Source organism: Rosa rugosa, chromosome 7, assembly GCF_958449725.1.
Source record: "Rosa rugosa chromosome 7, drRosRugo1.1, whole genome shotgun sequence".
Taxonomy (NCBI): domain Eukaryota; kingdom Viridiplantae; phylum Streptophyta; class Magnoliopsida; order Rosales; family Rosaceae; genus Rosa; species Rosa rugosa.
In genome coordinates this window covers 3,245,198-3,267,406 of record NC_084826.1, presented here as the reverse complement: position 1 = coordinate 3,267,406, position 22,209 = coordinate 3,245,198, and the positions used below count along the sequence as shown (strand labels likewise).

General features: G+C 38.4%; 5 protein-coding genes across 7 annotated transcripts; all 5 read right to left on the bottom strand.

Annotated features, from left to right (window-relative positions):
- Positions 1–627: 627 nt before the first annotated feature.
- On the bottom strand, positions 628–4,606 carry LOC133722003 (double-stranded RNA-binding protein 2-like). Of its 2 annotated transcripts, none has more exons than XM_062148787.1 (4): positions 4,438–4,606; positions 2,929–3,201; positions 2,213–2,432; positions 628–1,985 (listed from the first exon to the last, which is right to left on the bottom strand). In XM_062148787.1, the coding sequence occupies exons 2-4, from the start codon at positions 3,172–3,174 to the stop codon at positions 841–843; spliced, it is 1,611 nt and encodes a 536-aa protein (XP_062004771.1). In that variant the 5' UTR covers positions 3,175–3,201; positions 4,438–4,606; the 3' UTR covers positions 628–840. The 2 variants fall into 2 exon arrangements, with proteins under 2 accessions (XP_062004771.1, XP_062004770.1); XM_062148786.1 differs by having other exon boundaries at positions 2,929–3,176.
- Positions 4,233–6,888, bottom strand: LOC133720977 (double-stranded RNA-binding protein 3-like). Its single transcript, XM_062147470.1, has 3 exons — positions 6,385–6,888; positions 4,438–4,508; positions 4,233–4,281 (listed from the first exon to the last, which is right to left on the bottom strand). The coding sequence occupies exons 1-3, from the start codon at positions 6,886–6,888 to the stop codon at positions 4,233–4,235; spliced, it is 624 nt and encodes a 207-aa protein (XP_062003454.1).
- Positions 5,499–9,289, bottom strand: LOC133719874 (putative pentatricopeptide repeat-containing protein At3g23330). Its single transcript, XM_062146074.1, has 3 exons — positions 7,731–9,289; positions 6,385–6,890; positions 5,499–5,873 (listed from the first exon to the last, which is right to left on the bottom strand). The coding sequence occupies exon 1, from the start codon at positions 9,279–9,281 to the stop codon at positions 8,271–8,273; it is 1,011 nt and encodes a 336-aa protein (XP_062002058.1). The 5' UTR covers positions 9,282–9,289; the 3' UTR covers positions 5,499–5,873; positions 6,385–6,890; positions 7,731–8,270.
- A 5,174-nt stretch (positions 9,290–14,463) lies between these two features.
- LOC133722087 (double-stranded RNA-binding protein 3-like) lies at positions 14,464–16,792 on the bottom strand. Of its 2 annotated transcripts, none has more exons than XM_062148906.1 (2): positions 16,663–16,792; positions 14,464–15,469 (listed from the first exon to the last, which is right to left on the bottom strand). In XM_062148906.1, exon 2 carries the CDS (start codon positions 15,465–15,467, stop codon positions 14,847–14,849), a length of 621 nt encoding a protein of 206 aa, XP_062004890.1. In that variant the 5' UTR covers positions 15,468–15,469; positions 16,663–16,792; the 3' UTR covers positions 14,464–14,846. The 2 variants fall into 2 exon arrangements, with proteins under 2 accessions (XP_062004890.1, XP_062004889.1); XM_062148905.1 differs by lacking the exon at positions 16,663–16,792 and adding an exon at positions 16,419–16,656.
- A 486-nt stretch (positions 16,793–17,278) lies between these two features.
- On the bottom strand, positions 17,279–19,996 carry LOC133723859 (pentatricopeptide repeat-containing protein At3g12770-like). The gene has a single exon (XM_062150723.1). It carries the CDS (start codon positions 19,890–19,892, stop codon positions 17,427–17,429), a length of 2,466 nt encoding a protein of 821 aa, XP_062006707.1. The 5' UTR covers positions 19,893–19,996; the 3' UTR covers positions 17,279–17,426.
- Between the last annotated feature and the right edge of the window lie 2,213 nt (positions 19,997–22,209).

The window sequence follows — 22,209 nt, the reverse complement described above, 5'->3', positions numbered from 1 at the left end:
ACTCCACACTGCTTTCTTGGCTGCGAACACGACATCTTTACACTAACCAACCGTTCGTGAGAGAGGATGCTTAAAAAATTGGACACACATATGCCGATCAATCATTATGCCGCAAAGGCCTCTCCCCGTAATAAAATGAGACCCATGTTCGTAAACATACAGGTCGAACCTTTCCCAATGATCTTTCTCGCTTTAAAAATTCTCATTTGGTCTCTAATCCAACCACATTTTTTTTTCTTTGGCATCTCTTACGTGAACTCAAAATTTTGAGTTCTATGTACCAAAAATAAAATTCTGAGTTCCAAAACAAATTAGAATTTTTGGTTCAAAAGAGAAAAAAGAAAAAAAAACCGTAGTAGAATTTAGAAGTATGTATAACCTTTCCGACCTATGTATAACCTTTCCGATGAACCTTATGACCTGAAATCTGTAGACTATAATTGATGAAAGTTTGTTTAACCAAAAATTTTCTGCTGCATAATGGGGTTCGCCTCATGACATTGTATGAAATATGAAGTAAGAAGGTTATCAACATTGACTTCTGGACAGATTGTGCAAAGCAATTTGTCTAACCGGGCCTCTGATCAGACCTCTTTAAATTGGTATCATATGTATAAGAGATCAGAATGAATGTCTGAACCCTGATTAAGCTAACCAAACCAATGTCAAATTTATACAGGTACTCCCAAAAAAGCTACTCATTTATTGAATTATTTAGTTTTGTAGAAGCACCAATTGCTTCTCCTGAACCGCCCTATTGCTCACACCAGAAACTATCCAAATTCAAAAGGACTTTCTGTATTACCTATACTTGGTTCATATATGAAGAAAATGAAGCTCTTAACTTGATTTTGACATGTCGTGTTGACTGGTATCTTTCTTCTCCATGTTGGGTATCACAGTCTCCTGGCTGGAACTTTGCATGCTTCTTGCTGGTGGAGCTGAACAAACTGGTACAACTGACCTAATTCGAACAGCTGGTGCCATGAAGCTAGGTCTTGGTCTGCCAAATTCCATTCTTTGAAGCGTGGGTGTGGCTGAATATGAAGGGATTCCAGCTCTCATTCTTGGTGGAGCAGGAAACCTGGTTGGCAAATTCTGTGGTCTAGACGGTCTAGATCCTAATGAGGAAGACGGTCTTACAGTTCTGATCAGTACAGGATCTGCAGCAGATGGTGGTCTAAGACTTCTAGGAGGACTCATTCTTGGAGGATTTTGTAACCCAAAATCCACTGGCTTGAAACTAGAATCCATGGTCCCTGGGTTACCCCATTCAGATTGCCCAGTTTGGTTCCCTTCCAGCTGAAGGTTTTCAATTCTGCTTCCCAACTCGACAAGCTTTTGTTTGTCATCCCGCACTTGTTCCTGGACTCTTAGTTCAGTTGTACTGTTTCCAAGACCAAAGGGAACTGGCACTACAGATGGAGAGTACTCAGCTGATTCTTCTGATTTTTCTTCCTGTATCTCTTGAATAGTCACTGTGGACTTGCCCCTGATTGGATTAGGAACCAAATGGTTTGAGAAGCAGAATGATGGGCCAGAAGTAGAGATTGTAAATTTCGGTCCAACAGAGGTTGACTCTTCCTCTCTTGATGGAAAGTAAAGATGGTGATCTGGGTGAAGCATGGATTGCATAAATGGATACATTTGAGGAATGGATGGAACAGCTGGTAAAACAGGAAGCGCCAACAATCGGTTTTGTTGCTGTAGTAACTGCTCTTGCTGCCACAATTGATACATGGCTAGTTCAGGGGAATAATTAGAATAAGCCCAGTGATGGAATTGCATCGGATATAGGCTTGGCGTTGGCAGGGTAGAATTGTTGCAGATGGGAGTGTATCCATGTTGTCCATGTCTGCGATCATTTCGAGGGTTCTTAGGATCAGATGGACGCAAATGTCCAAGAATACGAGAAATAATGACTTGTTCCTGTTCCTCAATGCCTTGGGACTCCATTGAGGGAGAAGATGAATCACGTTGAGCCACTGCATAAGTAACATAAGAGTAATTTTAAATATTATGTATATATATATGTGTTTCACTGTATTTTGTTTTTTAGGCAAGTTTCTTAATTGAATTGTAAGCAGCCAAATGGAGGAAATAATGCATGCAAATTTTTCAAGGCAAAACCATATATGCTTGTTTAATTCTAAGTTCTAACAAACCTACTTAGAGGAAGACGTAAAAGTAATAATAATGAGATAGTGCATACGTCTTTTCAGGGATGTCCAAGCAGCTATGGCAGCATTTTTCTGAGCTTGTTTCTTTGTCCTAGCTGGATCCCCAATAAAATTCATTCCTCCTAGCTCAACAGTACATGAGAAAACAGGAACGTGGCCTGGTCCAGATCGAACAGTAGTATAAACAGGAAGGTTCAAACCAGCTCTGTGAGCAGTCTCCTGAAGCAAGTTCTTGTAAACTCCAGTTTCATCCTGTGCAGCAAGAAGTACAGTTATTGATCAGCTATGATCTACCGCAGTTTCCATTAAATTAGGAAAGAAAACCAAAGGCCAATTAAAATGGTAGAATCCACCAAAATAAGATGGGACCTGACATATTAGTTAGCTTGAACAGGTGTCCTCACCTGGCATTGAACTAAATTCTTTTGGAACCTCATGTACCCCAAATAACAGAAGTTCACCACAAGAAGAGGGAATTTTTTATCAAACCAGATTCTACTTCACTTTCATCCCAAAGTATCATTATTTTGCAAAGCAGAATGAGGTCTTGAAACAGTTTTCCCTTTAAAAGTTTAAGTTTGTTAGGAGTAGGGGGGGGTATCTACAGTCATTGGGATTGCTTGGTCATAGGTCAACTATTCGATATATGGATATGGTCATTCATTGTTTACTCCCATATTGTGAATACATCTAGAAACATGGACCCCCAAAGTTAAATAAGGAAATCACAGCGACTTTTGCTACTCACCAATACTCTTGCAGCCAATGCTCTGGAAGGTCCTCTTCTTGCAAGTGTGTTCAATGCTACCTCTGCTGCAGCATGTTCTGCCTGTCTAAGGGTAGTGCAAAATGTAGGACTTTCAAAAGTATCTCCATTGAAGTTGACAGTTGCTTTGAATCGAGGGGCATGATCTGGACCTTCCCGGATGCACGAATAAGAGGGCAAATTGAAACAACTTCTCTGAGCCAACTCTTGCAATTGGTTCTTATACATGCCTGTATCCAGATAACATACATAGTTCTGTTTCAAAGAACTAGAGTGCTCTTAACAAAGTTACAAGGATAACCTTACACCCAATGCTGGGAAAAAGTAAGATACATGAAACTTCAGAAAAAAAAAAAAAAATGCAGATTAAATTCCTTTTTGAAGAAGTGTATATGATAGCACACTTTGTGATGTTTTGTGCAAGTACAAAGAGAAAGAACTCGATGCAAGATCTAACAACAGCATAAAATTTAAAGTATTTTAATATGCTTTGTTATTACTAAGCTCTCTTTGGACCTGCAACCTCATAGTAGAGCACGAACATGCAAAAAGTATACATATATCAAACAGCCACCTTTCATGCAAACTCAAGTTAAATAGCCTGTTGTTTGGTGGGACTTCGAGAACTCTCATTTCCAACATATTTTAAATTTCTGTAAAGGTCCCAAAATATTAAGAAGCCAACACAAGCTGCAATTTGCATCTTTGAAATACAAAATGAAGAAACAAAGCTAACAACTTTCCATTTTCATTGATTTTAATTGTCAGATCAGTGAGGATTCTCAAATCTTCTCAAACAAGTTACATAACCAAAGACTTAACACATTTTTTCAGCAGAAAAAAACATTTCTGTCATCGTGAAACGAATGAAATTACACCCCCATATCATTGATAAAGGAAACAGCTAGAAACTACCCGCTAATGAACCTCCTATTCCCTATTAGCTACAACAAACTAACCCAACACAATGCATAAGCTTATGAATAATTCATGTGTCCACTGCAGTTTCTTGTTATCTTAGCTTAATATGACCAAATTCTAAGGCACAATGTTTACTATATTCCTTACTTTCCTAACAACCCATTATAGTCCTCAATGCAAAACAAACGCATACGAATCATCTCGATCATAACCAAATTAAAGCAGAATATGCAACTGATTAACTCAAACACCAATCATTCTCAGCAACCACGGAAATTTTCAAGTTTCAACCAACTCTTCAATCAATACCAACCAAAACCCAGAATTTCAAATCACACAATGAACTACAGCAGCTCAAAAGAAAGCTACTTTCCATTACCAACATCCAAACCCACATCAATACATATACAATCACTGCCAAACTCAAAGAAAACAATCACAAAAACCCAATTGACACCACCAATTGAAAACACCAAATTGTCTCACACTCATCAAAGACTTCAATTTTAAGCAATCAAATGCAAAAAAAACGATCTGGGTATTAACCAAAAGAGTGAGAGAGGCATTCACCTTCCTGGGGGTAGCTCAATTTCCAGAGGCTGAGATACCAATTTTCCAGAGCCCGAGAAAGAAAGAAAAAGCTGCAAGAACGATAAGAGAGACAGAGCAGTGTACTAGTAAAGTGTGGGGCTTTTTTGGTATTGATTCTCTTTTTCAGGCCCTTCTATATATACTTTACTTTCACAGTTAGAGAATAGACCAATGAGTACTCTACTACATACTTGTATAGCAAATTTGGAACTCTGCCAATTTATATTTAGACATCGGAGAGCTAAGGGAAGCAGTCTTTTATGGGCTGTCGTTTTGGTTAACCTGACTTTTTTGTATCTTTGGTAGTTTTGGTTGGTTGATTCTTTCTTGTCTCTTGGGTAAATTTTGTTGTATTTTTTTTTCTTTTTTTTTTTTACTTCTAAACTATATGAGTTCATTGATTAATCTTGGGGTTTCACACACTTTGTATTTTAGCTCAGTTTTCATATTTATCGGATTTGAGGAGATGATTAGGGAAGCCGCATTATGTGTTTATGTACATATTGGAACTGATATTCAGTAAAACAATCGGATCATTAGGTTTGTTTGATCGTCTAATTACGTCTCACCGCGTGTGTAATCTTAAAAGAAGTAAAAGATGTTTTAAATTTTTCTGTGCATATCAGACCACCAGATATCAATTTCTTACGCAGTTAATTGTGTTTCAATCCCAAATGTGTTTCTTTTCAATATTAAATTATGGTCATATCACAAAAATCAACCTTCTTCTTCCTACAAACACTAACCAAAACTCATCCACCATAAATTGAAAGAGTTGCTAGGGTTATAACAGTGAACTCGCAGCAGTTCTTTATATTAAGATTTGTCATATCATATTTACAATACGATTGTGTATCTTGTACGTTGATGGTAAATCTCATATCATCCTTTCTTTTGTTAAAATGAAGAACGATTTAACTAGCATCATTCTTAGATTATTCCCAAGTGACTGCTCCATTTTCAGTTTCGGTAGACGAGGATGATAAAGACTTGGGGTATCCATGGTGTCATGTAGCAAAACCGGATCACACGTCTCCAAACCCCGGATCACACTTCTCAGTTTTCACTTCATTACACAACACGAACCAAACAACGAGCGAAACAAAACAGAACAACGAACAAAGAAGGTGCAACTGATATAAAGTTTAACAAACTTATTTTTATCTCTGGTGCAAACGACGCGGTAGATTGTATAACATTGAACAAGTTTAACAAACTTATTTATCTCTGGTGCAAACGACACGGTAGATTCTATAACACTGAACAACAAAATCGATGATTTTCCTGTTGAGAAGCTCCAAAGACGTTTACTCCTGCAGCACTCGAGAAAGGTGGAAGGGCGGTTTGCTCCCGTTTCAGGGTTCTCTTGTGGACTCGGGATACAGCCATGCATGTAGAAATAGGAATAGGACAGCCTGCATTAGAAGCACAGTACTAGTTACCGACCAGCAAAGAAGCAAAAGACTAGTTATATTGATGATCTTTTATCTATGGAAGTTTGCATTAGATTAGGATGGAAAGAAAAACGATAATTAAAAAGGGAGAGTAGTCCTCAAATTTCCCTTGGTTTGGTGTTGAACTACATTCTTTTGAAATAGCATGCGGAGTCCAGCACAACAAGATGGGAGAGAATAATAGTCGATTTGAAGGGTTTCTTGTATTTTCACTTGTCAAACTAGATTCTTCTTCACTCTCATCCGAATTGCAAGGAAGAGTGAAGTCTCAAAAAAGTTTACCCTTAAAAGATTAATATTGTGTTTGTTGGAAGCGGGGAATCTACACTCAATGGATTTTTCTTGTCAATACATATAAATGTCAATAGACATGTGTATATGGTCATTAATTGTTTACTCCTAATTGTGATTAAATGTAGAAACATGACCTCCGAAGTTAGAAAAGGAAAGCACTACGGTTTTTGCTACTTACCAGTACTGCGGCCAATGCTAGGTTATGCCCTCTTTTTTCAACTGTGTTCAATGCTACTTCTGCTGCAGCATTCTCTGCCTCTCTAAGAGTAGGGTAAAAGGTAGGACTTTCAAAAGTTTTTCCATCGAAGTTGACGGTTGCTTTGAATCGTGGGGCATGATCCTGTCCTTTCCGGGTGTGTGAATACGAGGGAAATTTTAAACGACTTTTCTGAGCCTTCTCTTGCAATCGGTTCTTAAACATGTATGCACTACGGTTTTTGCTTCTCACCAGTACTGCTGCCTTATGCCCTCCTTTTTCAACTGTGTTCAATGCTACTTCTGCTGCAGCATTCTCTGCCTCTCTAAGAGTAGAGCAAAAGGTAGGACTTACGAAAGTGTTTCCTTTGAAGTTGACGGTTGCTTTGAATTTTGGGGCATGATCCGTTCCTATCCGGGTGGATGAATACGAGGGAAAATTTGAATGGCTTTTCTGAGCCTTCTCTTGCAATCGGTTCTTCGACATGTCTGCATACATATAACAAATACAATAATTGAAAAAGCTGTTCTGTAAGATGTAGAGAAAGCTTTCAATATGATGACAAGGATATTTTCAGTTTAAATTTACAAGAAAATGCTAGGATTACCCTATAGCAAGACATATTACCAAATTCAACTCCTTTTTAAAGAAGTAAATCCCACTATCCCAGAGTCCCCACTTCTGATATTTTATTTCTTTCTAGGTTGTATCATTATATAATTTAAAAAAGAAATCAATGCAACGTCTAACATTAATGTTTTATATTTGTCGTTATTACTATTATTATTTTGTAATTTGATGTCTTTCCTTATGACAAAGCTCTGATTGACCTGCAACCGCATGGCAGAGCAAGAACATAAAAAGATAAATATATATCAATGAAAACCCCTCTCATTTCTGCAATTCAACTAGGGAAGAAAATTCTGACACACGGTGTTCAACTATCTTCCTTATTTCACTTTCAATTGGATAGACTAAGGACCTAAGCACAACATACAATTGATCAACTCAACAACATTCATTTTCAGCAACTAAATAAAGCTTATGTAGTTTGAAGTCAACTCATTAATCAATATTAAACCCACCTCTCTCAGATGTCAGACCCATGATTCAATCTCAAACTACACAAAGAACTACATAAGCTCAGAAAGAATAAGAAGGAGGCTGCTCTCCATTAACAACATCCGAATCCACATTTAAGGCAGATAAAATTAATACCAAGATGAAAGATAATAATCACAAAGACCCAATTGACACCACGAATCCAAAACATCAAATTAGCTCACAACCATCAAAAAACAATAACTAAAAGCAAACCACGAATTCACCTTCGTGGCCTAGTCCAATGTTCCGAGGTTGAGATATGAATATTCGGAGAAAAATTGTAGCAAGGAAGAAGAAAGATATAGCAGTTTAGTAAAGTAGCAAAAGTAAATTAAAGTAGCAAAAGTAAATTAAAGTAAAATCGACTTGCATGGCATCTTCTTTGAACAAATACTTAGCGTCTAAGTTTCTCTTTCTACTTTCAGTCATCTGCTGACGGAAGGAGCAGAGGGCCTGTACGTTAATGGTTGTACTGTACTGGTATAACAATTTGAGCTCTGTCATAATATTCAAATATTCAATGCTTGTTTATCTTTTTTCCTTCTTCAAAAAACAAACATCAATCCAATCAAAAAAAAAACATCAAACAACAAACAATACAACATCATCTGATTAAATAGAATACAACATAACCTCTTTTTTCTCCACTGGCAAATGTTATTATTCGTACTCTGTATCTCAAAGTCAGTCAAGCAAGTAATTCTTGGGCACAATAGCAGATAACATTTTAGTTTGGCAATTTGTGACAAGGAGAAAAGAGCTCATCACCAGTAATCATTACAAGAGCACTTCCCATTCACAAAGTGATGAAAACGATTGGCATCTCTCACAATAAGCTCCCTCCTCATCATCTTTGATATAAGTTTAGTCACATTGTGACAATCAACACACACTCTTAGATTCTTTGTGATTCTAATCAAGCTCCCAGCTGGTGTACTTAAGAGCCCAAATGCAATGGCTAATCTCTCACTGTGCCCCCATAGCAGCCTTATCTTCATTGGCTCATCTACATTGCGAAGAACACTGCTTGTATTGGGGATATAACCAGAAGCCTCCACTTCTACTCTTATGTTCTCTAAATGCTGATAAATATCTGCCCAATTAGGATGTGAATTGTCTCCAGCGAAGAATGTGTGGACCTGGTTTCCCACTTCAATCAAGCTACACCCGGGTGTTTTCCGTAGTCCTCTTGTCCTCATGAGGTTTCGAATGTAGTTCACATCATCCCATCTCCTTGCTTGAGCATAAATATTTGAAACACCTACATAAACACTAGGATTCATGGAATCAATACAAAGTAATCTATTTGCCGTCTTTATACCCAGTTCAATGTTCTTGTGAGCTTGACATCCACTGAGCAATGCTTCAAAAACAGAGCTTCCTGGTTTAAAAGGCATTCGTTCAATCAATGCCTCAGCTTCTTCAAATCTGCCTGCTCTGCTTAGAAGATCCACAAAACTAGCATAGTGTTTTTCTGTCAGCCTAATGTTATGGTTTCTCTCCATGCTGTGGAAAAACTTGATCCCCTCTTCAAGAAGTCCTGAGTGACTACAAGCAGTTAGAAGAGAAAGAAAGGAGGTTTCGTTTGGCTCAAATCCCTCCTCCTTCATTTTTCTATACATACCAAGAGCTTGCTGTCCATGACCATGAATACCATAGCTTGTTATCATAGAGTTCCATAGGATAACATCTCTACAAATGGATCCATTGTTAAATATCCTCTCAGCATACTTTATTGTTCCACACTTGGCATACATATCAATTGAGGATGTCATGTTAACTATGTGAACAACATTCTTCTGAAGTAGCATGCGGAGTCCAGCATAACAAGATGGGAGAGAATAGTAGTTGATTTAAAGGGTTTCTTGTATTTTCACTTTCCTGGTTTCCTGTCAAACTAGATTCTTCTCCACTCTCAACCGAATTGCAAGGAAGAGTGAAGTCTCAAAAAAGTTTACCTTAAAAGATTAGTACTGTGTTTGTTGGAAGTGGGGAATCTACACTCAATGGTATTTTCTGGTCAATACATATAAATGTCAATAGACATGTGTATATGGTCATTAATTGTTTACTCCTAATTGTGAATACATGTAGAAACATGTTACGATCCCCAGGGTCGTAGAGTGAAACGACATCGGTTGCAAAAGGAAGGAAAGGAAAACAAAGAGAAATTAAGCAAATGTAAATTTCAATATTCTTCAATGATCTCTTACAGCAATGGATGTCTGCTATTTAAGCAAATGGGTGTGGAAACTATCTAGAACCCATATGGACCACGGCTCAAAATGATAACATGAAACACAGCCCAACAAAGCCCACAAGACAAAATAGCCCATGACAAGTATTCGAGTCCTAACAATTCTGCCCCCCCCCCCCCCCCCCCCCCCCCCCCTAAAATAAGGCATGCCCTCATGCCTGTAGACTGTAGTAATGGTAGAAATTAGAGAGAGCTACCAATTTCTGCATGAGCATTGTCCACCCAAAATTTCTCCATAGAAGTATGGTTGTCATGTAAGGTCTGAACGGCAGCAAGTGGAGTTGAATATGTAATCACAGCAATGATATTCTGCACAAGTCGAAACAATAGGTTCATAATCACCAATTGTGCCATCACTTTTGTTATGGTGCTCCTCACAAATTTAACAACTTTCAAGGAAGCAATGGGTGCAGCCTGCAGCATTTCAAAATATTCACCAAGTAGCAAAGCCAAAGCCTTCATAAGACACCCAAGACCAAGAAGCATGATGTAAACCACGAGCTTATATAGAGAAATCTGATCACTGGAAACTAATTTTGAAGCAACAACATCAACTCTCACATCTTCATCGTTTACAGTAAGTCCACCATCTTCTTCATTGTCTTGTATATTAGGTGCAAGGACAAGTGGAATACCATCTCCCACATCCTCTTGTATCAATTCTTGCAGAGTTGCAGCTTGCAAAAAATAATCAACTCCCACTATAGCCTGGAGTTTGTACCAACCCCATTTGTGCACATTTTCTACACCTCTTTTCTCAAGAAAAACTTATTCATGTTCTATCGTTAATGAATTAACATTCCAACAATATTGATCCTCAAAGATAGAAACAATTGCAGGAATGACAAGCAGAGGCATAATCAATAGTTCAGAGTAAATCATGTTAATATTCAAATCGATAACTCTCAAACATGTGCAGCGCTCAAGACCAATATTCGCAGCTCTATTACTTTGGACAATTTGTGTGACCCTAAGCTTCTGTATGATGACCTGCAAGCAACCACAAAGAAGGCCTTGTAGTTCATTTTGCTTGTCTCTTTCATTAATTGAGGGCCTCTGTCCCTCAAGAGTCTGATGGAGTTCATTCATAATAATTGGAACTAATTGCATCACCATTGGAGCAATCTCATTGATGCAGCACCTTACAACTTCATTCAACGATCCATATGTAGCAGTCCTCAATCGTGATTCCTCAACAACATCTTCTTTGATTGTCTCCAAGTCAGTCAATGTATTTTCAATAAGCTCTGAGAGGTAATCAGACGGATGCCTCTGAATAACTCCTTGAAGATTATAATAGCTGGGATTTTGAGTGAGCCTCCTGTACAAGAAGGTCCATGTAAGGTGATCAACAACGTCTTGCTTGTTCCCAATAATTCCAGCAACAACTTCTGCATTTAGATTCTCAAAGAAGATATAAAATGCAACTGCAGAAACTTTACTAAGATTGGAGGTGATTTCTCTCCCCTCAACACGTGCATAATAGTCTTCATCAATCAATAGATGTTAAAAATGAATCTTATTCACAACAAACACACTAACATAAGGTGGGAATAATTGAAGGCAATTCGGGTAATTGGGTTTGAATCCCAACTTCTGCATCATATGAAAAGCAGCCAAGGTAGACTTCACATGTCCCAAGCACTTTGCAAATATAGCTCCATATGGTTTTCAAGAAAAATTACATGCAACTCTTCAGTACCATTCTCATTTGCAGCAATTACTTAAGATTTCCATCTTCCCCAAATGTCATCCAACATTACTCTTGCATTTCCTTCCATTATCTCAAACCTACCAGCAATAAGCAAACACATCTTCTCCAAATTGTTTGCGAACCCATCATCAATTTCCATTTGACCCTTAATGTCAAAGACTTGAGCCAAAAACATAATATGATTGGGAACAATCTTTTGGTCATGCATCCTCTCGAATAAATCAATGGCTCCCTTGCCATGACCATGCATCCCATACGCATTGATCATGGTAGTCCAAAAAATTAGGCTTTTGTTTCTAACGCAATTATATATGTTGTATGCATTCTTCAAAGTTCCACAGTGGGCATACATATCAACAAGAGAGCTCGCAACATATTCCATTATCCCAAATGTGTAATCATGAAGCAAATTCCCAGCATTATCATTGAAAGCACTATAAATCATGACATAAAGCTTAATCAAGTCACATAATGCCCCATCAAAAGCCGATTGAAAATCTTGACTAGACATAGATGCTTCTATTAGAGTATCATATATATGTTTCCATGTCCAACTTAAGCTCCAAGTTACTAATATCCATAACCAGTTGAGTGGCTTCAGCAGTTGTATGCACTTTGCAAAGAGCATTCAATATTGGCACATGCACATCAAGCCCCAAAATACCTCCCTGAGCATTCATTTCAGCATTAACAATACCACAACAACCTGATCTATCAACCACAATTGTAGAAGACTCTAGCTAATTTACTAATCAAAGTTGCTAACTCTTTCACATTTTTGTTATCAAGAAATCCTTTCACAACTCGACAATCCAAATCCAACCATTCCCCATCATCAGGAGGCCAAATTTCAGCTCCAACTTTAGAGTTCAAAGAACTAGGATTATAGAGCTTAATCACATCAGACATAAAACTCTCAAAAACTCTTCTAACATCTTGAAAATTTAAATTCAAAAGTTACTTTCAGAAGTCACTTGCATTTTCTCATAGCTGTCATCCGCATAAACATTTTCTTCACCAATATTATCATTAAGTAATCCGTTGCCAACATCCATGGAAACCGAAAAGTGTGTTCCCAACAGATGATCCATTATCAAAGCTAGTATGCTGGAAATAATGTGATTGAGGCATTGAGCCTTATTCTTCCACAGCACACACCCCTTCAGTATTTTGAATCTCAGACTCCCTATTATTTCCCGTACTCACAGTATTCAATTTGTCAGTCATACCAACAGCAATATTATCCTCACTAATACTTCCAGATACCACCACAACAGGAATATCATTATTCAAATCCAATATTGTTTCATGAGCTGATAGATTAAAATTTGATTCCGAGATTCGAATACTACCTCCAGCTATAGTGGTAGCTGTTAATGTGTCCCCTGACGCCATAAGAGATGTAGCTTCAGTCACTGGGTTTTTTGGTGCCTAACGCATCAGCAGTACTTGGGCTGTAGCCCAAGGGAAAATTTGGGCCAAAATCTGCAAAGTAGGGATATAACTAATGCAAATAAAAAAAAAATATACTAATGTCAGTCGAAACTCCCTGCTCTCATACTCTCCCAGTCTCTGCTGGCCGCTGTCTCGATTTTGGTTTTGCCTTCCAGCCTTCCAGTCCCGGCAGTCCGCCTGAGCCACCTCCACTGCGAGTCTGCGACTCCTTCAAGGCTTCAATCCCTGAATGGCTGAATTGCTGATGCTGTTTGATAATTGGGAATGAGTTATCCAGATTCGTGATGTTTGGTGTTTGCCTGTGAGGTCGAAACTTGATGATTTTTTTTTTGGCAAGGGTTGTTGAATGTTGATGATGTTCATCATGTTTGATAAATGATAATTGATTGTTTGATAAATGATAATTGTCTGTCCGTGATAGTTGATGACCGTTTAATATGCATTACTGATTTCATTTTGCTTAGGCCATTTAAGTGGCACTGAAGTCAACCCTTCTGAACAGGTCTGAATCTTCTTTATGCCATTGTAATTGGCTTCCCTTGGTCTGATTTGAGATGAAAGTTCTGATTATTTTGATGGGTTTTGTTCATTATGTCCATTTTGGAGAAACATTGTGTTTGATGAGTTTCAAGAAATAGTTTTTTTTTATTTTTAAGTTTAGAACTAGAAATGGTATATAAAGATTATGTCTTTCCGTTTATGTGTTGTTAATTCTAGTCATATTTTAGGCACTGAGGCTTAGCGCCAGAGGCCGGTGTATCCATTTGCTGCTATTGTAGGACAAGATGAGATGAAACTATGTCTTTTGGTGAATGTGATTGATCCCAAGATTGGTGCGGTGTCATGAGGATTGGCCACGTTATTAGATCAATTGCGAGAAAAGACAGGCACAGCAAGATCTACACGTCCAAGGGCCCAAGAGACAGGAGGTTCCGGCTTTCAGCTCAAACTGCCATAGAGTTCTATGATGTTCACGACCTTCTTGGCTTTGATAGACCAGGCAAGGCCATTGATTGGCTCATTCACAAGGCCAAGGCCGCCATTGAAGCTCTCGAAGATTCTTCTACTACACACCAACCTCAGCATCACCAAGGAGGTAATGCCGGTCCAGAAACTGTCAAAACTCATGAGCCTTTGCCAAAGGCCCTTTGGACGAGAGCACTATGAAAAGAGTTCTGCGCAAAATTTTTATATGGCTAAAATTAGCCCAACCCTCCGAGGATTCCTGGCTACGTCCCTGCGCATCAGACGCAGCTCTTCTAAAATTTCAGCTCTGAATGATGATTGTTGTGTCCGGATGGCTTCAAAAGAATCCTGCATCTTCGGAATCCTCGCGTCCCTTTGATCATTGTGTACCCGGTCAAATTCCGTTGAAATGGGTTGGGTAGTCATGGTTTTTGTGGGGACATACTGAGAATGAACACCAGTCATTGATGGTTCATAGATATGACTTTGTGAAATCGGAGGATAGATGCAGGGATTTGGGTTAGATTGAGGTGAGTGGTAAGTAGGGATGGATGGGCCTCGAGGAGTGGTGGTGAGTGGCTGTTGAGCAACACATGGAAATTGATGAGGGAACAGGTGGCCATTGATGATGGTTGCGGAAGGGTTGAGTTGCAATGGTGGGTAAGGGTTTGGTTGCGATGAAAATTGGGTAAACTCACAGGTAGAGCTACCGTAAGGATGATAAGGAGCGCTGTAATACCCGCCGCCGGAGATCCCACTGCCGTAACCCACCGGAGAAAGGTCCAGTTGTGGGCTCGGATACCAGTTGTTACGATCCCGAGGGTCGTAGCCGTGAAACAACATCGGTTGTAAAAGGAAGGAAAGGAAAACAAAGAGGAATTAAACAAATGTAAATTTCAATATTCTTCATGATCTCTTACAGCAATAGCAAATGGGTGTGGAAACTATCTAGAACCCTCTATATGGACCACGGCCCAAAATGATAACATTGAACACAGCCCACCAAAACCCACAACAAAACATGACCTCCAAAGTTAGAAAGACTACGGTTTTTGTTTTACTCACCAGTACTGCGGCCAATGCTAGGTGATGCCCTCCTTTTTCAACTGTGTTCAATGCTACTTCTGCTGCAGCATTCTCTGCCTCTCTAAGAGTAGGGTAAAAGGTTGGACTTTCAAAAGTTTTTCCATCGAAGTTGACGGTTGCTTTGAATCGTGGGGCATGATCCGGTCCTTTCCGGGTGTGTGAATAGGAGGGAAATTTTAAACGACTTTTCTGAGCCTTCTCTTGCAATCGGTTCTTAAACATGTATGCACTACGGTTTTTGCTACTCACCAGTACTGCGGCCTTATGCCCTCCTTTTGTACCTTTGTTCAATGCTACTTCTGCTGCAGCATTCTCTGCCTGTCTAAGAGTAGGGTAAAAGGTAGGACTTTTGTAAATTTTTCCATTGAATTTGACGGTTGCTTTGAATTCTGGGGCATGATCCGGTCCTTCCCGGGTGTGTAAATACGAGGGAAATTTTAAACGACTTTTCTGAGCCTCCTCTTGCAATCGGTTCTTAGACATGTCTGCATACATATAACAAATACAATAATTGAAAATGCTGTTCTGTAAGATGTAGAGAAAGCTTTCAATCTGATGACAAGGATATTTTCAGTTTAACTTTACAAGAAAATGCTAGGAAAAGGTAAGCAAAATAAAACTGAAAGTACAAAAATTTACCCTATAGCATGACATATTACCAAATTCAACTCCTTTTTAAAGAAGTAAATCCCAGAGCCCCACTTCTGATGTTTTAATTCTTTCAAGGTTTCATGATATGTATAATATAGATATATAAATTAAAAAAAAAAACAGTCAATGCAACATCTGACAGTGATGTTATATATTGTTATTATTATTATTATTTTGTAATTTGATGTCTTTCCTTATGACGAAGCTCTGATTAGAGTTGCAACCGCATAGCAGAGCAAGAACATAAGAAGGTAAATATATATCAATGAAACCCCCCTCTCATTTCTGCAATTCAACTATCAAATTACAATGTGCATCTTTGCAAAACAATATGAAGCAGCTAGCTAACTACTCTCCAACTTTCGTTGATCTTGATGGTCAAATCAATCTGGATTTCGAATCTTCTCAAACAAGTAACGAAAGATTTATCACATTTTCTCATGAAGCTAACATCAATGATCAATGGAACAGCTACAAAGTACTAGCTTATGAACATCCCTTTACCTGTTAATTATTCCTTCAAATTAATCAACACAATCTATAAGCTTATTATTCCGTCTTTACTACATAAGCTTACATACATAAAAGTCTTGTTTACTTAGCTTACTATGGAAGAAAATTCTGACGCACGGTGTTCAACTATCTTCCTTATTTCACTTTCAACTGGATAGACTAGGGACCTAAGCACCATATACAATTGATCAACTCAACAACATTCATTTTCAGCAACTAAATAAAGCTTATGTAGTTTGAAGTCAACTCATTAATCAATATTAAACCCACCTCTCTCAGATGTCAGACCCATGATTCAATCTCAAACTACACAAAGAACTACATAAGCTCAGAAAGAATAAGAAGAGGCTGCTCTCCATTAACAACATCCGAATCCACATTTAAGGCAGATAAAATTAATACCAAGATGAAAGATAATAATCACAAAGACCCAATTGACACCACGAATCCAAAACATCAAATTAGCTCACAACCATAAAAAAACAATAACTAAAAGCAAACCACACGAATTCACCTTCGTGGCCTAGTCCAATGTTCTGAGGTTGAGATATGAATAGTCGGAGAAAAATTGTAGCAAGGAAGAAGAAAGATATAGCAGTTTAGTAAAGTAGCAAAAGTAAATTAAAGTAGCAAAAGTAAAGTAACTTGCATGGCTACTTCTTTGAATAAATACTTAGTGTCTAAGTTTGTTTTTTTTTTTCGATGACTACTTAGCGTCTAAGTTTCTCTTTCTACTTTCAGTCATCTGCTGACGGAAGGAGCAGAGGGCCTTTTATTTTTATATAGTATTTATTAACGGATTTCTTCTTTCTTTCCCTTTTTTATTTTATTTCTATAGTGGAGATAGTCGCACGTAATGACAGATCACGGTAATAGAACTAATGGAGATGCTTGGTTACAATTTCAAATCCGTTATTATATGTTTGCTCTAGTTTTTGTTGTTTTTGATGTTGAAACGGTTTTTCTTTACCCATGGACAATGAGTTTCGATGTATTGGGAGTATCTATATTTATAGAAGCTTTAATTTTCGTGCTTATCCTAATTGTTGGTTCAATTTATGCATGGCGAAAAGGAGCATTGGAATGGTCAAAATCAAACAATACAACATCATCGGATTAAATAGAATACAACATAACCTAAATTTTCTCCACTGGCAAATGTTGTTATTCGTACTCTGTATCTCAAAGTCAGTCAAGCAAGTAATTCTTGGGCACATTTCAGTTTAATAGCAGATAAGATTTTAGTTTGGCAATTTGTGACAAGAAGAAAAGAGCTCATCACCAGTAATCATTACAAGAGCACTTCCCATTCACAAAGTGATGAAAACGATTGGCATCTCTCACAATAAGCTCCCTCCTCATCATCTTTGATATAAGTTTAGTCACATTGTGACAATCAACACACACTCTTAGATTCTTTGTGATTCTAATCAAGCTCCCAGCTGGTGTACTTAAGAGCCCAAATGCAATGGCTAATCTCTCGCTGTGCCCCCATAGCAGCCTTATCTTCATTGGCTCATCCACATTGCGAAGAACACTGCTTGTATTGGGGATATAACCAGAAGCCTCCACTTCTACTCTTATGTTCTCTAAATGCTGATAAATCTCTGCCCAATTAGGATGTGAATTGTCTCCAGCGAAGAATGTGTGGACCTGGTTTCCCACTTCAATCAAGCTACACCCCGGTGTTTTCCTTAGACCTCTTGTCCTCATGAGGGTTCGAATGTAGTTCACATCATCCCATCTCCTTGCTTGAGCATAAATATTTGAAACAACGACATAAACACTAGGATTCATGGAATCAATACAAAGTAATCTATCTGCCGTCTTTATACCCAGTTCAATGTTCTTGTGAGCTTGACATCCACTGAGCAATGCTTCAAAAACAGAGCTTCCTGGTTTAAAAGGCATTTGTTCAATCAATGCCTCAGCTTCTTCAAATCTGCCTGCTCTGCTTAGAAGATCCACAAAACTAGCATAGTGTTTTTCTGTCAGCCTAATGTTATGGTTTCTCTCCATGCTGTGGAAAAACTTGATCCCCTCTTCAAGAAGTCCTGAGTGACTACAAGCAGTTAGAAGAGAGAGAAAGGTGGTTTCGTTTGGCTCAAATCCCTCCTCCTTCATTTTTCTATACATACCAAGAGCTTGCTGTCCATGACCATGAATACCATAGCTTGTTATCATAGAGTTCCATAGGATAACATCTCTACAAATGGATCCATTGTTAAATATCCTCTCAGCATACTTTATTGTTCCACACTTGGCATACATATCAATTAAGGATGTCATGTTAACTACGTCAAATGAATGGCCCTGCTGGATTATGTGAGCATGAACACTCTTTCCTTTCTTCAGAGAGCCCAAATGGGCACAAGAATGGACTAAACTAACCAGTGTCACTGAATTGGCAGCAACTCCCTCTTTTTGCATCTGACAGAATAGCTTCAAGGCTTCTTCTGCATGCCCATTTTGTGTTAGTCCCACAAGCATAGCGGTCCACGTAACAACGTTCCTCTCTTCCATTCTGTCAAAGACAAAAGTTGCCTGCTTTACTGCACCACATTTAGAGTAAAGATCAACAGTGGCAGTGGACAAAATGGGATTTAAGTCAAAACCCCTCCTTAATGAACAACAGTGCAGGATTTTTCCACCTTTCAAATCAGCTGTTTGGGAACAACCCTGAATTAGGCTCACCATGGTCCCTGAATCAAACCTAACACCACTTGCAACTAATCTACCAAAGAAGGCAAACGATTCATGCACCATACCATTTTGAACACATCCTGAGATCATGACATTCCAGGAAACCAAATTTCTTTTCGGCATGGTCTCAAAAACCCAACATGCACTAAGCACGTCACCAATATTACTATACATATCAACCAACGAGGTAAGCACCGAAACCTCATTGCTCATTCCCAGTCCAACTATGCTACCATGAACACATTTCGCAAGCTTGAAATCCGCAGTTTTAATGCATACTTGAATCATGGTCAGCATAGTTACTGAACTCGGCCTAATGCCGCAATCACACATTTCATGAAACAAATCAAATGCCTTGCCGAACTGACCAGCTTGCACATAGCCACCAATCATGGAATTCCAACAAACAACATCTCTTTCCGGCATCCTATCAAAACACCTCTGCGCCTCATCAACATTACCGAATTTCATCAAAAAGTTTATCATTGAACTCCCCAAGAACCCATTGCTTTCAACCCCTTTATCCACAGCTCTCTTCATAACCTCCACACCCGTATCATAATCCGAAAGCCCCATGCACGCCTTGAGCGCATAGTTACATGTATAACTATCCACCTCCACATTACAAGAACCCATCAATCCAAACAACTCAAGGGCCTCATTGTACCTCTCTTTTCTCAAGTACCCATAAATCATAGCATTGTAAAGAATGGTTTTTGGGTGAGGACATTCATCAAACACGTGGCGTGCATAAACCAAACTACCCAAGTCGCAGTACACTCTAACAAGCTTTGAGACCAAACTTTGGTCTCTGAATAGCGCATTGGTGATGATCTGGGCATGAATGGAGTTGACCCAGATGAGACTTTTCGAAAATCGTTGCAAGAGTGACAAAAAGTTTTGAACTTTAGGTTGGGGTTGGTTCAAGTTGGGAAATTTGATTGAAGAAGAAGAAGCATAGGCTGAGAAAGAAGATGAGGGGCTGAGCTTGAAGGGTGTATTGGGCACAAAGCGATGAAGAAGAAGGAAGAGAGAACGCATGAAGCAGAAGAAGAAGATGGGAGACCAGGAAAGACTAAATGGTTGCGAGTTGAAGCCATAAAAGCTCTAATTTGCATTGCATTTTTGAAAGTCAAGAGCTTTATATGGATTTGAAGTCTTGGACTTTTATATTTATATTTTTGGCCCATAAAAGTTGTACACGAAATACTAGAGCATAATAAAATATAAATAGTGAACCACAGTAATTGTTAAACCCTAATCTCCATCCGACATTCTCTTATTCTTTCTTTTTTGCTTCAAAGAAAAATAAACCTCTCAACCAATAAGGACATGCAAGAAGCAAGTTTTGCCATGAAGTCATTGCAGTTTGATAGTGAAGGAGCCCATAATCTGCAATTGGTTGTTTGCTTTGAAAGTTGTATTTATCCATGGTGGTAATATTTGCTAAACTTAAAGATATGTAGGTGTATTGGATCTGCAATAATGTTACTATACCCAATACCGCATTTTTCGAGTCAAAATTTTTGTTTTCATTCTTTTAATCCCTAAACAGGAACTTTTCCTTGGTAAAATTCCGATTTTCATTTTGATTTCTGTATGAAAATGTATGTATGTGGATGCAAGTTGTGCATGTGCCGTAAGAGAAGTAATGGTTACATTTGCTTTTGAAACTTATTGGCACATCTCTGGTGCAAATGACACTCGTGAACGTTTTCTACCAAAAAGAGATCGAAACAAGAACCGATGATTTGTCTGCTGAAATGCCCCTAGGATATTGATTCCTAAATCACTAGTAGGGAATATAGCCATGCAGAAATTAGAATTGAAACGTTCAAACACAGCCTTATAATCCTGTTGTGCGGAAGCGTAACAAACAATGTATTGATATGAATTCAACAGTAACAAACAAAGCAAAAACACCTAATAAACAAACCACAAAGAACACCAAGATTTATAGTGGTTCACTCAATCAGTGTGATTGAGCTACATCCACTTTCGGAGCCGGCAAGATATTCCACTATGATCAATTTGGAGAAACATACAACAAGAGTTTATGAACAACTCTCTCTACCCAAATCCCCAATACACCCAAACCTATTAACTCTCTCTTTAGCCAAATAGAGAAGAAGAAGAATTCTTACTTCTCATATACAATACTTAACAACACCAACAACTAAGCTTAAGAAGCTTTAACTATGAAATTGCTAAGTCTCCAAAGAAAGAGGAAAAACTCTCAGAGTATTCAAGGATGGCTTTCAATTTATGTTTCTCCCTTCTGCTTCTCTCTATTTCTCCTTTTTATGGGAAATATATTACCCACACTCTCTCTCCAGCTCTTTCTTCAAAGCCGGATGCTTTCTACTTTTCTTCTTTTGCATGTTTTCTTTTTGACTTCTCTTTCTCTTTCTCTACTTTCTGCCAACTTCATTGTCTTCATATATATAATTAAAGCTAGCACATGCTTGGGATATATTCCATTCCTTTCGGCTGCCATGTCTTCAAGTGAAGACAACATCAACAAATCCAGCACAAGGTTTGCTCCTTTAAAGGGGAATGTCATTGATGGCAAAGTCTTATTTCCCCCTCCTAACGATCTATAACAGATGTCAAAAGTACCTTGCTTTGTTGGACGCTGTCCATAATGCTGCATAACATACTTCACCATCTCTTCTCTCAAAATTGTATATGCACCTTTAACAAGCATAGTGTAAGGAGTACCTGTGTCTATGAAAAATCCACCAAAAAGGCCAAATTTCAGCTTGAAAAATTCTGGATATATGTGAAGGACTGAAGGCGCTTTTCTGCAATGCTTATACCTAAAACATTGACACTGTATGCCTGCATGTTTACTGCTGTCAAAATCTCTGTTTTCTGTATACTTCCACTTATTTTCGCATCCTTACCGAATCTTAATGTTGTATGAGTTTCCCTTGGTGTTGTTGATGACGGCAGACGGTAAGAGAAGCGTCCATTGGTCTCTTTAGCTAGTTGTTTTAGGATTGACCGCTGCCCCATACCTAACCCAAATATGCCAGCTATTGGATTCCTAGGTCCCTGACCAAAACTGATATATATTCTGGTTATCAATGCCACAACCAAATGCTGCCCTGAAGTTCATAGAGGTTTTGTTAGCTAGTGCCTGGGAAAGTAAAGATATCACCTGAAATCCAACCCTCACACTACTAGCAAAAAAGCCATTAGACACTGATTCCAAAGGGTTCATTTGATCTCTTTGAAGAGCTTAGGAAATTTGATTATCATGATTTTTTAACTGTTAAAATTTCTTAACACATGGAAACCTTAGATATCACATAAACTTCCGAGTATTTTCTTCAGTAACTTGAACTGTTGCAAA